Source organism: Fringilla coelebs, assembly GCF_963513975.1.
Source record: "Fringilla coelebs genome assembly, chromosome: 3".
Classification (NCBI taxonomy): Eukaryota; Metazoa; Chordata; class Aves; order Passeriformes; family Fringillidae; genus Fringilla; species Fringilla coelebs.
The window spans coordinates 33,322,062-33,335,986 of NC_140030.1; the positions used below are offsets into that span (position 1 = coordinate 33,322,062).

Consider the following 13,925-nt stretch of genomic DNA (forward strand, 5'->3'; position numbering starts at 1 on the left):
GAACTAGCTTCATTATGTCTATGGAAAGACTGGCAAAAGAGAAACATGAGAAAACTGTCTGGATTTTCAATTCCCATGTGGCATCAAAGTTGCTACTGAAAAGTCCTAGGTGCAAAATTTTTAGGCCAAAATATTATAAATATACTTTAAAATTGAGAAATACAAGAAAAATCATTGCATTACAGGCTGAGATTTTTCAAAATCAGTTCCAAAGAGTGTTTGAAAGGATCCTTTAATTAAGTTGTTGCATTAGTTGTCAAGTTGAATGTGGGCAGGGAGCCCCCTACTCTTTGATGGTTTCTCTACATATGTGTGGAATAAAGATGCTGAAGCTTTGGCTAAAGCTGTGCCAAGTGTGATAGAGGGAAGATCTTCATGAGCTCTGGTACTTTAGCTCCATTTGAGTTTATCAAGTTTGGCTATGAGTTTAGCTGCTCAGACTCTGTTCTGAAGTTCAAACTGTAGGAACCTACCAACCCAAGGCCTGCAGGAACAAAAGAGACACTCTAAAAACAATCTAAAAGAAAAATGTGCAGTGTCTTGTCTGTCATTTTTTCCCCATAGCTTTTGAGGATTTATGCAGCTTATCAGCACTTTCAAATGAACTGAAATGAAAGTTGTCTGTTTTCCACATGGGAGACTGTATCTGTGGCTTTTGGAGCTAACAAAATAGAGGATTCTTATACGAAGAGGAAACAATCTTAAAAAAATGCCTTAGTTACAGTTTTTACAGTCCCTTTAGAATTCTTAATTTCCTTATTTACAGCTCATGCTTTTTCCATATAATGTCATTGCCACATGCTTTCTCTGGGTTATTGGTCATGTGTCAAAGCTGTCTCTGAGATGTAGGAGCATTCTCTTCTATGTCCAGCACCCTTCGAATCCGTGTATCTTTTTTTTCTGCTTTACAGTACTTATGAAATATATTAGTGAGCAGAACTTATTAATATTATAGTTTAAAGCTATGTGTTAGTGCTGTGAGTGAATCATGTACAACCAGCTGCAGTGAGTTGCCCTGATTTTGTTTCATAAAATGAGAGTATGGCCAAAACAGAATATTAAGCCAAATATTTTCTAGTAGGGAGTAAATAGAGAAATAAGTAGGAAGTAAGTGCCTCCATCTTTTAAAGAAAAACTTTGAGAAATACAGGAAAATTTGTTGTCAGAAATAATCCTGCAGCGTGAAGGAAATTCACTGAGTAAGGCCATGGGAATTTTCCAGCAAATTCCTATAATTACTCACCTATCACAGAATTTTAACAAGTTGCTTGGTGTTGCCTTACAAACCAACATAAAAAGAAGTTTGTCTCCTTTGCTGCTTTCCCTGGTCATTCAGCAGCAATTAAGCAATAAACACTTGTCGTTCACCAGTTTGCGGTTCCCATAGTAAAAGTTATGCTCAAGTGAAGACAGGAGCACTGAAGCCAGAAAATCTTAACCTTTGTACCTAAGTGCACTCTAATGAAGTTTACCCCTTTTTTTTTCAAAATGCATTGTCATGAAAGCAAAGTAATGCATGCATCTCTGCAAGATTGGTACTTGAATTCCCATTTTAGGACTTTATATTCCTGATATTAAGCTCTAGTCCAGAGGACAATGAAATCAGTAGAAAGCTTTCCAATGAATCCCACAAGATAAATCAAGCTCTAAGAGAGGACTGAGAGTTTTATGGCTCTTGCTAGGTAGCTCCCTCAAGAAATTCAGAATTTCAAAATAAATAATCAATAATAAAATGTACAACAAGCTTTAAGGATATATTTAGCAGCAAGTCAAGGTCTGTGCTTAGTCTGAACAGTGGAAATTCACTGAGGGCAGTGGCAATGCAAAGGTGTGAAGGAGAATGACACAGCACTTCATCATTGGGGTGAAATTGAAGGGGAAATTTGGTCAGAGGGAATGAGCAACCATCTGACTGCATGCAGGGAAGTAAGAGAATGGGGGTTACGACTGTAGCAACATGTATAAGATTGTGAACTGTGTGGTTCTTGACTTTATTTAAAGGCAATCTGCATCCTCAGATGAGGACCGAGTTGCCCTTGGTCACTTGCAGATGAGCCGACTCATGAAGGGTTATTTGGGGTTATCTGCTTATCCTGATGATTAATAACATCTGTTCCACAGCTGACAATATTGGGAACTGTACATCCATACCAAAGAGTGAAAATGGGCAGCGCTGTTTATCTCCTTTGGGATATACGGTTATATGGCGTAGGACAGCTCTCTCACCCAGCGTCCTGCCTCTCCTGTGTTGTCCCTGTTGCTTGCCTATCCAGACAGGATTGCCTATCCAGAACGGCTCGTTTTCCACCCCTTTGCCGCAGTAAGCAGCGACCAAGGGGCCAGACCCGGACCCAGCGGATCATATCTGGCGGCTCCGCAAGGGGTAGGAGGAGCAGGAGCAGGCTGAGCTGGAGCGAGGAGCAGCCCTCCTGGCGGGGGGAGCAATTTCAGGCGTTGTTCACCTCGACCTGCGGGCAGCGCACCTGGAGGGCGGCACAAGCCCCCTCAGCCTCTCCCAGCTGGCAGCCCTGGGCTCTGAGGCACGGCAGCTGGGGCGGGCAGGCTGCCGCATGCCTCCGTTTCCCCGGCAGCTGGGGGCGGGCAGGCTCCTTTCTGGCTCTCTCCCGGCTCCGTGCTACGGCTGTCCCCGCCCGGGGAGGACTACAGCGCCCGTCGGTCCCTGCGCGCCGCCCACACACCCCCGCCTCTCGCCGCTACCGCTGCCTCCTGCCAGCCGGGAGCCGGAGCCGGTTCGCTTGAGAGAGCGGGGCAGCGCGGGCAGGGCAGGGCAGGGCAGGGGGTGCTGCGGGTGGTGGCCACGCTCGGCGGCGGCGAGGTGGGGCTGGGCGGCCCCGGCCCCGTCCCCGTCCCGTGCGGGGGAGCTGCTCCTCGCATTCTCGCCGCCCCGTCCCGACCGCTGCTGTGGCCGCGGCTCATGAGGTGAAGATGGTGATCCGCGTCTTCGTCGCCTCCTCCTCGGGCTCGGTGGCGGTGAGTGGGGGCGAGCGGCGGGGAGCAGGGAAAGGAGCGCGGCCGCCGCAGGGAAAGGGCTCAGCCTGCGGGGCCGGGGACTGCGCGGGGCTGGCAGCTCGTCCTCCCCGCGCTGCCCAGCCCGCCCTCGGCTCCGAGCCTGTCCCCGCACGCCGGCACGAACCCGACTCCGTCCGTGGGCTGCCCTGGGACGCGGCGCGGAATTTGCCGCGGTTGCGTGTGCGATGGGGGAGGAAAAGACAACACTCCTCCGCAAGGCTGCCGAAGCTTAACTAGTTCGTAAATTGCCTTTGGCAAACCAAGCACCACGAAACCTTTGTAGGGGGGAAACCTTGGGTGGGTTTAAAGGGTCTTAGAGGTCGTTAAGTGCGGCTAAACTTTCCCTTTTGGGAGGCGACCAGCGCCGCGGTGCAGGGGAGAACATCCCGAGGGGAGCCGAGCCCGGGCAGGTGCGGTGCCTGGGTGCCTGCCGCCCACGGCAGGGTGGACAGATAAATACAAGGAGAGCCGAGGGACAGGCTGCAGGCCACCAGCCTCTCTGCATTAAGAAATACTCTGGAATAGGTACAGCTCTTCTCAGACTTGCTTTTGAAGGGCATCACTGCACTCTCTGTTTAATTGAAGCTTGTATATAATTCTCTTGTTTAATTAATTGTGCATGTGACCTATGAATTTCCATATTTTCATATAAAGTGGCAGCTTTCTGTTAAGGAAATCTGGGCATAAATATCCTGCTGAATTTGTTCTTTAAAAAGAAACATTGAAAGGATTTAGATATAATTGATATTCTTTATGCTTCAGCAGTGAGGCAGAGCACTTTCTGTGTTGCAGAAGGAGGTAGCACATTCCTGTCTGAAGGTTTATTGTGTATTCAGTTCCTTCAGCCTTTTACTGTGTGGATCTAGTTTTCAGTTCAGTAACATGACAACAGGTATGTGTTCTGATATGATTTGGCATGAAGTGTTCAAAATGCTTAGTGGCTGCATTACAGCTAATAAAAACTAATTCTCCATTTCAGTAGCCAACTGAGTAAACACAGCATCTTCAGAACTCTGTAATCCATGTCCATCAAGCATCCGTAAGAGAAACATCATCTTCCCTGCATGGGCAGTTGGTTCATGCTGTGGTAGTGTAGCATTGCTGGTTTTAGTTTCTGTTTCATGTCCCATGGGCTAAACAATATACATAGTTTTGTATTTTGTTTTCATTGGAGGGGTAGAAAAAGGCCACATAGTTCACTCACCCCCATCTCCCAGTTTGCAAGGAGGTTACTGATAGGAGTTTTTGATTCTGGTCTCTCCTTACCCTGTTTGCCTGCAAGGTACATATGCAGTTAGCAGAGCAATTTAATCCTCATAACTGTCTATTAACCCAGCAAACCAAATCTGAGTGTAACAAGCAATTTAAAGTGCACATCAGTTCTCTTGCTGACTTTTTCTGTGTTCGACCACAAGAAGATTACAGAATATGGGTAGCAGTTTGCATGCTCGTCATAGTCAACTTTCTTCATCTAGTCAGTAGTACATCTGAGTGCAGCTTAGCCAGAGTAGAACAGAAGATTCAGGGATTGAAGGTACTGTTATTAAGGACCAGAGCTCTGACATCTCTTTTCTCTCAATTTTTTTTCGTCTGTGTTATCACAGCATTTAAGAACTTTAATTATGGTCTAGGTTCCTGCTGTTCTCAGTGTTGCATCACAGAGGCTTTCCTTTTTTTCTGTAGGCTTTGCAGGGAGTGTCCTTGGATTCAGGCTAAGGATGGAGGAAAATGACAAAGAAAGCACTATTATTAGCTAGTTATGTGGGAATCTGCATCTGGAGAAGAAGGTGGTTACTGTATTCACGTCTTTAAACAGTTTTAAGGGAAGTTTTAAACTTTTTATCATCCTTCTAGAACTAAACATTTGTGAAAGGAAAGAAAAAGTGTTTGAGTCATACAATTGTCATCTCCTCCAGCTTTCAGCACTATATCAGCTATTTTTTGGGATCCTGTGCAATTCATGAGACAGAATTACTTCCCCATCGAGAAAAAATGAGTACCCCATATAGATCCTACTCTGTGTCCTACTAAAAATGGTGTCAGAATCCATGGTTTAATTTTAACCTCTAACTTGAGACAAATTGTAGGCTAGCTGCTTATAAGAGTGGGTGTTTCTCAGATTAGTATCTGACCTGCTGCAATTGACCAGAAACTTCTATATGTAATACTGACTGACAAAAAAAAGCAGTGTCATTGTGACGTAATTATTTTTCCAATCTCTCTAGAGATACTTTGTAAAATTAATCTTTATCTTAAAATGGAAAGTTCACATAGTCTCTAGAGTAAGCTTTTGTTTTGGCAAATGTAATGAGCTAAACACTTTGTGTTTGACTCCTTTCGAAATCTTCAGAATACCCAGGTCAAATGATAGGCATTTGGCTGAAATATTCCTGAGAAATACACTGATTGTATACTCAGAAAAGGCTTTAGTTTGCATAAATATAACTTTATCTAGAAACTACTAAAGTATTTATTGATCTTGATATTTGGTGTAATTTGTTTTGGGCTAAAGAAGATAAGAATATATAATTGTCACACATAATTCTAAAAGTCTAGTGCATGAAGTATTTTGAGGGTCATTCCAAAGAGTGAGAAAAGGAAGTCATTGAAGTGAATGAGAAGGAGCCAAGAATAATGTGAGTTTTCCCTTCATTTGGTTTTTCAGTTCTCTCTGCAGCATCTTCCAAACACCTGAAAGTTCTTAGACGCCCGAGAGGTTAATTGTAACTGCTTTTTGTTTGTTTAATAAAACTTGTGACTATAAATGCTTCATGAGCTTAAAATAACTCGCAGGTCCCAAAAGGTAGTTGTTGCTGGAGTGGAAACATTGATCTTCAGTGTTTAGGGAGGCTGGACAGCGGGTTTAGCCTGTAGGGACGCTGTAGAGAAGTTTCTGAGACCTTCTTGTGGGAAGGGCGCAGGGAGGCATTGTGCGTGCGGGTACATTTCTAAGTCACCTCCTGTTGTTCTAAGCATGCATTAGGCAGATTCAGTCGAATCGCAATGTGAAGCCTCTGAATAGGCACACAGGCATGTTTCTACAAGCCTTACTGTCTCCTGCTCTTTCTGACCTGAATTTCTACTTGTGTTAGTAAGCTGTGTCTCGAATTCCAAGCACTTCTTTGTAGGGCTGGGGAGGCAGGCTTTGCTGCTCCTCCCTGATAAGGACAATCAATGTTCTTTTGTGCCTAAGAGAAAGGTTACTTTAAAAGTAGCTTTTGCTTTTCTCCCTCAGCAGTGCTTCACTGTTTTCAGGAAATAGTTGATGCCCATGTTTTTCACCAGATCATTCCCTGATGACTGTCATTTTATCTGTTTCACTTTCTCTAGTCTGTCAATAAGAATTTACACTTGTGCTACTGTACAAGTAGACTCCACTACATGTAGACTCATAGTTAAATGGTTTTCAGTGTTTTAAAGCAGCTTTACTTTTGTCAGGAAGCTGGTAGTATGAGCTTAAGTAACTTTAAGTTTGGAATTCCTGCAGCTATCTAGAAATGCCAAACCAGAGAAGACTTCAGTCTTGCAGTTAAAGGACTGAAGAGCAGATAAGGAGAATATCACTGAAGAGCTGTTAAATAATAAAGAACCTTCAAACAGCTGCCTCACTTGTACTTTCTCCTTTGTGGTATTAATTTAATGAAGTTTCATCTGTTGAGCTGAACAGAAAATAAAGGGAAATCAGTGAAATAATGGCACAACAGGTACAATCTACTTTGACTAGTGAGATATGTGAAGTTTTCCATTGACATTTTTGTATGTTCACAAGATGAGAGAAACAGGTCACCAAAATGAATTCCTTTTAGTTCACAAAGATAAGTGCTGCTCAACCACGTTCTTCAGGAGAGCATGTTTGGGAGGACAGGAGAGTTTGGGGAGGAACAGCAACAACCTGAAAAGAATAGACTGTTTTAAATGACCAAAACTTGGACTTTGACTCTTGCTACTGAAGAGGATTATGGATTTTTTACTAGGAAGCTTGATAAGATAGGTGCAGTTATTGTTAAATTGTTTCTATAGTAAATATTGGCTTTATGAGACTAACTCTCTCTTTTTAAGCGTATTATGGAGGTCAAATGAGTTGGATTTTTTGTTTCCTGGAATGACTTTAAATCACATTATAAAACTTTGGAATGTCAGAATAATTATAGTCGTGTTTGTTTGGTTCACTTGTTGTTGGGTAATGTAGTGGAGACAAATACAGTGCTAGCATTCTTAAGGCTAAGCTGGTTTCCGATGGATGATGAATTTCAACTCCACCCTTGTTTGTAGAAAGTCATTGTAACTCAACATTTCTCATAGCACTTCTCAGAAAGATTGTGCTTCTTGTTGGACTTGTGGAATAAGTTAACTTAGAATATGTCACTTCTAGAATATCCACCATCTTAAACTATTTTTTTCTTTGCCTCTCTTCACCCCAAAAGTACAACAATCAAAACTGAAAGTGATTTTTTTTTTGAGTGATACAAGTGCCTTTTGAGAAAACAGTGTTAGTTATGGTGATCATTTGGAGGGATTTACAACTTGTTGAATGTGATTTATGCAAGTTCAACTAAAAAAGAAATAAGCTTTGTAAATTTTAAATATTATCATGATTTTTTAATATTTGAATTTCGTAAATCAGATCAGAGCAGCAGGTAAGCTAGCTTTTCAGAAATGAGACAGTAATCTTTATAGTTGGAAGTGATCCTGCAATATTTACATGGGAAATGGCTTAATCACGGTGTTGTCTACGTCTGTCAGCATGCTGAGGATGCACCTCTTGGACTGGATCCTCAAAGCCTGATTTATGAATCCCACATGAACATCCTACTGTGTCACTTCACAGTTCAAGGTGGTCATGCTTTTGGCTGTGCACCTACAGAGCACTGCTGTAACTGCAGCAGTGATACTGGAAGAAAAAAGCTGGATCCTTGCTCAGTCACTGGACACATCATGTATCCACATCTTGGACATGAGCAATTATATGGGTGCATAGGAGAGATGTGGGGACTTTCTGGATCTAGTCCCTTGACTTCATTGTTCCTCAAGTTTCTTATTATCAGGTCAGGTGGCTCGTGGTCATTTTTGCTAGCTTCTTTCAGTTCTATTTTGCAGGGTTGTGGCAGAGACAGCCTTTGGGCCTCACTCACTACTGTGAATTCTGTGAGGCAGGGAGGTCAGTGTTGAAGACTTTAGCTGGTTTTCACCTTAAGGACTCACTGTTTGCATCTAGGTTTCAGGTTGGTATTCCAAATAAGTCAACTCTAGTTCCGTTCTCCTGCCTTGTGATGGAGAGAACTGTGAGCCTGTGAGCAGCAGTTCAGATCACTTAAGGAATGTGTTGAGGAGGGAGCTGAGTGTGAGCCCTAGTCACAAGGATGCCAGTTGAATTTGTGTATGGTATTTAGTACCTAACTGTTGCACCACTCCTGTATGCTCTAGTGCTTTTCAAATATTTACACTTCTTCTTGGCAGATAGATCATGTCAGAAATAATTCTACTTTAAAGAACACACTTTGGACTACACAGTGTCATGTGCAGAAAGTTTCTCACTGAACTTTGACTACAATCAGCTGTAATAAAACTTCAAAGGAGGTATTGTTCTGACTGAGGTTATGAAGAATTTTTTCCCTTTTTTTTTTCTGTAGAGTACAAGTCCCCAAATGGACATACTTCACTGATGGTAACCTGTTCTCCTTAATCTTCCATCCAGATTGTTAAAGTCTAGAAATTATTTTTCCTAATTCTGGTCATAGTGCCATTTATTGTTGAATGTTTCATATAACTGAATTTGATCATAATAAAAAGAAGATTGAAGTAAAAGTTAACTTGCATGCAATTTATTAGTGCAAGTTTCTTAGAAATGTTCAGAAATTGGGAGTTGTGGAAAAATAGCATTTAAGGAAGTTCTTCATCGTATTATATCAGTATCACTCTTATGTTTATCAGTCTGAGTGCAACTTGAACATAGAAAATTGTCACTGAGCTGGTAACCCAGAGTGTATCTCTTTGCTAGCAAGTACTCTAAGGGCAACAGCTTCCTCACCTGCAGCCTCAACTGTTGGCCCCCTAGGGGAGTCTGTCCAAAAGGAAATGCTGCAGTCTTTGTTTTCCTTATAGTGTGGAAGCTTGCTAAGAGCAATGAGCACAGAAACACAGTACTCCATGGAATCTATTCCTAGTTGAAATCTGCTGTATCCAAAAAAATATGGCCGTGTTCAAGTATGTCAGTGGTTTTTAACAGCTTAATTTTTTAATAAGTTTTCCAGAAGATAGTTAACATTTCACAAGTCTGTTAAGTTGGCAAATTTTCTTCCTTGGCAAGGTGGGGGTAAATGTAGAGGTGGTGGTAGTGTTACTTACCTGTGACTGTCAATGAAACTGGTCTGCAGATAGCTGCCAAAGCTCAGAAGAGCTTCTGGATGCCTCAGTAGTTGAGTTATTGTTTCCATAATCTTCTCTCCTGGTATTGGTTTGTTGTTTAGTTGGCACCTGTTGGATGGGCAGATGGACTCAATTTAGAGACCTAAGTCACTGTTGCCTGTCATTTCTGAAAACATCAGATTTCAGTGTGTCTCATGTTGATGAGCAAAGGCTGATCTGATCTTTCAAGGAATGACTTAAAAGCTGGTGACTGAGCAGAAGCAGTGACTGAGATACAAATATTGTATAGGCAATTCATTTAACATAGTTTGTCTTACTGCTAGAGAACACAGACACAAAATTTCCTTTCTTGTCTTATGTGGGCTGTAGACCTTCATCTGTGAAGTATTTTGGGGTGAAATCTTTTAATTCTTCTGTTCAAAGCTGTGGCAGTCTTTCCACTCAGGCGTGCTACTTTACTGTAAGATATTTATCACCATTCTGAAGAGGCTGAGTCTAAAGCATGTGGGTATCCTCCTTTTGTGGTCATAAGAGCTACAGTGATGAGGAACCTACTCAAAACAAGTTATTTCTATCTCATTAGTGGGGGAAGGGAAAATCAATTTGATTTACATCAGTAAACAAGCTTATTTAGTCCAAATTTAATATTGTACTTCACTGTAATTGAATTTGGTACAAAGGAAGAGAGTAACTGTCTTGCTAGCTGATTTCTGAAGAGAAGTTCTTAGGAGATGCAGGTTGTTCAGGGAGTCAAGTGAATCATCAGTGACAGTATGCCCTTCTGTTGCTGCCCATCTGCCTTGGGTAGGACAGACCTTGTCTTCACAGTTAATAGTTCCAGGATTTCTTATTGTTGGTTTTGCTGTTCTATCCCTGGATAACTAATACCCTACTTAGACAAAATGGGAAAACACAAGGTGTTTGTCATTTTACTGCAAGGAATAAACTTGCAGAAGTTAATGCCTGAGAGTGACATTTGCATATGCATCAATTTGTATTTTGTTTGAATATGCATATGTAGACATGTACTTTTGTATGCACACATATATATAGAGAGAGATACAAATATCCATATATATATATGTGGATATGGATATATATTTGTTTGTATATACATACTTGAACCTTTGAATCACTGATCGATGATAATTATCCCTCAGTAAAAATAAACCACTGATTTTAGCATTCCCAGAAGAGAAATAAAGTCCTGATGCCTTTAGGATGCTCAAGATATGTCAGCATGTGTCAAAAATGCCTGCTCCTTAATTGCAGCTGTGGATGTCTATCTTCAGTGTAAGCTAGAGAGTAGAAATTGTGATGCTTGCTCACCTATCTCTATTATTCTGTGTTAGTCCATGTGTCTGGCCTGTACTTGAGAGCTTTATTTATGTACCTTACTTCAGCTAATGAGTTGTTTGCAGAATATCAGAATAGTTATACTGAGATACACACCAGTATGATTGTGCTGGCTAATGGGGACATACAGTGAATAAAATAGTTCCCTTCCTGCCTAGGAAAAAGGTAACATGGGTGTAAACAACGGTACAAAGATTTTTATCTGACAGCTCTGACAGGGATGGCAGGGGCATCGGAAGACCGTAGTGCCGATAACCTCAAAGTCGCTCTTCTGCCTGTTTCAGAGCTCTTGGGCTGAACACCTGGCTGTGTTCTGGCCACTTGCTCTCTGCCTGTTTCAGAGCTCTTGGGATGAACACCTGGCTGTGTTCTGGCCACTTGCTCTCTGCCTGTTTCAGAGCTCTTGGGCTGTGTTCTGGCCTCCTCCATCACAGCTGTGAGCATTTGCCTTCGTGGGTGCTAAGGTGGCTGAGTGATACATTGGCCCATGGAGCCCAGCATCTGCAGCACCAGACTATGCCTAGCTGTATCCCTATCACAGGGGTAATGATAGCTTATGGCAAGCTTCTTCTTGTGGCAAAGCCCTGAACACTCAGTTTCTGGCTTTCTGAATGCCTCATTTCATGGGATTGTTCTGTTGCAAACTCTGCCAGCAGGGTTACCCTCAGATCTTTTGTTTGTGAGAAGAGGCCTGAAACCATGAACCTGAACTTCATACTGAATGCAAATCAAAACATGATTGGGTATGTTCCATTCACACATGCTAACATGTTTTCCCATTGGCTTTTGGAATTTTATGCTGTTACAAAAGGGCAGAATATTGTTTACCTTCACATGTTGGGACATAATGGCCTGTTGTGATTCTTTTCACCAGTCTGTGTAGCACAGGTCCTCTGAATTCACTGGATAAGCAAGAAAATTCACTTTGAAGCAAGAAAAAGTGACTCAGAAAAAAATTGATCAGAATTCAACAGTGGAAATTCTATTAAAACTTTCACAAGTTTGTTTTGTTTCCTGGAATTTCTGTATGCTGCAGAGAATCATATTGGGTACTACCAGTGCTATTGAAACATTTATGAGTGATTATTCGGAACAATGTAGTAGTAACATTACAAATCAACTAAAGACTGGTTTCTTAATCTGTTTTTCAGAGAAAATCAAGTGAGTTTTTGTGTGCCTTCATTTGAAAGGAAGCTTCCTTTGATCTAATGAACAACAGAGCATTAGCAACTGAAAACTGTCGTTAAATTGCTGCAGGGTTAGTGAAATTATCATCCCTGTCCAATCTAAAGAAATGCAGTTCAAGTATGCTTTAAACCTTTGATCTGGATCTGCATCTCCTAGGGTCACATAGTCTTTCTGAAACATCTTTAATTGAGTGATCTGATAGGTTTATGTAGAAACAGAGACAGGAGTGGCATTTGAAGGGTGTAGATACCATCACATTCTTCAGTAGGAACTCACTAGGAAGCTAAAATTAGTTAGAAGAGAGATACAAAACTAGTCTTTGATCAAAGAAGACAGCTGCTATGAAGGCCCTGATGTGCAAGCAGTCCCTTCCTGCTCAGTCTATCTGGCTTGCCTGCAGCAAGGTCTGTTTTCTAGTAAAGGTTCCCAGCATCAGGCCCCAAGGAAGTCTGGAAGTCAGTGGGTTTAGGCAGTGTGGTGTTCAGCAATACCTTTGGCTATGTGGAGGTGTCTCCTCTTGACCTTACAGGAGATATGTCTGCAGTTTATGGGATAATAATCAGATGGCTGCTGTGTTTGGGGATGCACCTTGTCACTAAGATATGGGTCTGCAGAAGTGTGAAAGAAAAGAGAATTTGCAGATACAGAGCTGCAAAAACACAAGCTACACAGATAATAGCTGCCTTTGTTGAAAGAGGAATAATGTTGACATTTATTAATAAGGTTAGAAACCTTGTTCTGCTCAGTTGAGTCAAAGATAATTTTGTTACTGATCTGAATAATAGCAGTGGCAGTCAGCTCTGGTTTAGAAAAATCTATCCTCCTAGCCTTACAAAAACATGAGAAAATGTTGCAGTAATACAGTCCAATTTTATCTGAAATATAAAACTTGTCATTTGTCTCAAGCCACAATGCATTTTTCTGTTGCAGTTTCATATAGTGCTGAGAACACCTGTAAATATCTGCAAAAACGTAGCACAACAAAGTCTGGATGACTTGCACTGCTGTTGCTGCTGTTTTTTTAAAGTGCATTGTCAGGGGTGTGTGTATCTGTAGTTGGCAGAATGACACATCTGTGCTGTGTGGATAGTAACTGTCAGGGGAAAATAGCAGAGGCATTGACAACTTTATTTTACAAACTTATGTTTGAAATTCTTGGGAGCATGTTGGAATCATAGTATCTCTGCTCCTTTAAGGTGAGAGAACAAATAAATGCAAGCATAATCCTTCTCAAGGAAAGCCTAGATGTTTTTTCCAAGTGGTCAAGGGCACTTATCATTCCCCCAGACTGATGGAGGAGGATTAGTACCTGTATGAGGACAATATGGCTGTGACCCTGTCTTTATGCAGGAACAGGATTCTGCATTAAACCCAGCGTGCCACTGCTGGGCTAGACAGTACTGCAGTTCTCAAGCTTGCCTTGCTGTGCCTTAAACCCTGTGCCTTGCTGTCAGGAGACTGCTGCTGTGGCATCTTATGGATCCACATTCTGCATCCACGGGCCCTGGTTTCAGAAGTAGCTGGAGCTGCAGTTGGGTGTACCTGGGTGTTGGGCTAGGAGCCCTGAGTGACAAAATCTAAAGGGTGCAGCTCGTGGTTATGGCAGGAGATGGCCAGAAGAACTTGTATCTTGAGCTGACAGAACTAAGACTCCACCCAGATGAAACAGGGTTAATTGCCTGTTACATCTCCTGGTGACACACTGCTAGGTGTTTTTATCCATTCTGGTGGATAAATATTCCTATGACACTGGGTTTTGCTGCTTAAAGCTGATGAGAAGGAAGAAACATGACCTACTTTTTTTGGTGCTGAAAATTTTCATTTATATCTCATTTGCAATAAATACAGAAAATACAGCTGGGAATGCTTTATTCATTGTGATGAAACACTGTGACTGATAAATACAGAGAACTAGTTCAAACACTTTCTGTGTTCTGCTGACTCACCTCATCACAAAAAAATCAATTCTGTGTTTTCATCTGAAA

At 41.9% G+C, this 13,925-nt stretch overlaps 1 protein-coding gene across 1 annotated transcript in view; it reads left to right on the plus strand.

Annotated features, from left to right (window-relative positions):
* Nucleotides 1-2,946: 2,946 nt before the first annotated feature.
* Nucleotides 2,947-13,925, plus strand: part of SH3BGRL2 (SH3 domain binding glutamate rich protein like 2) — a gene marked incomplete at both ends in the record, with an annotated part of 33,929 nt that continues 22,950 nt past the window's right edge. Inside the window, one exon of the mRNA XM_084202612.1 lies at nt 2,947-2,991. Within this exon, the coding sequence (XP_084058738.1) occupies nt 2,947-2,991 (45 nt within the window). The remainder of the gene's footprint in view (nt 2,992-13,925) is intronic.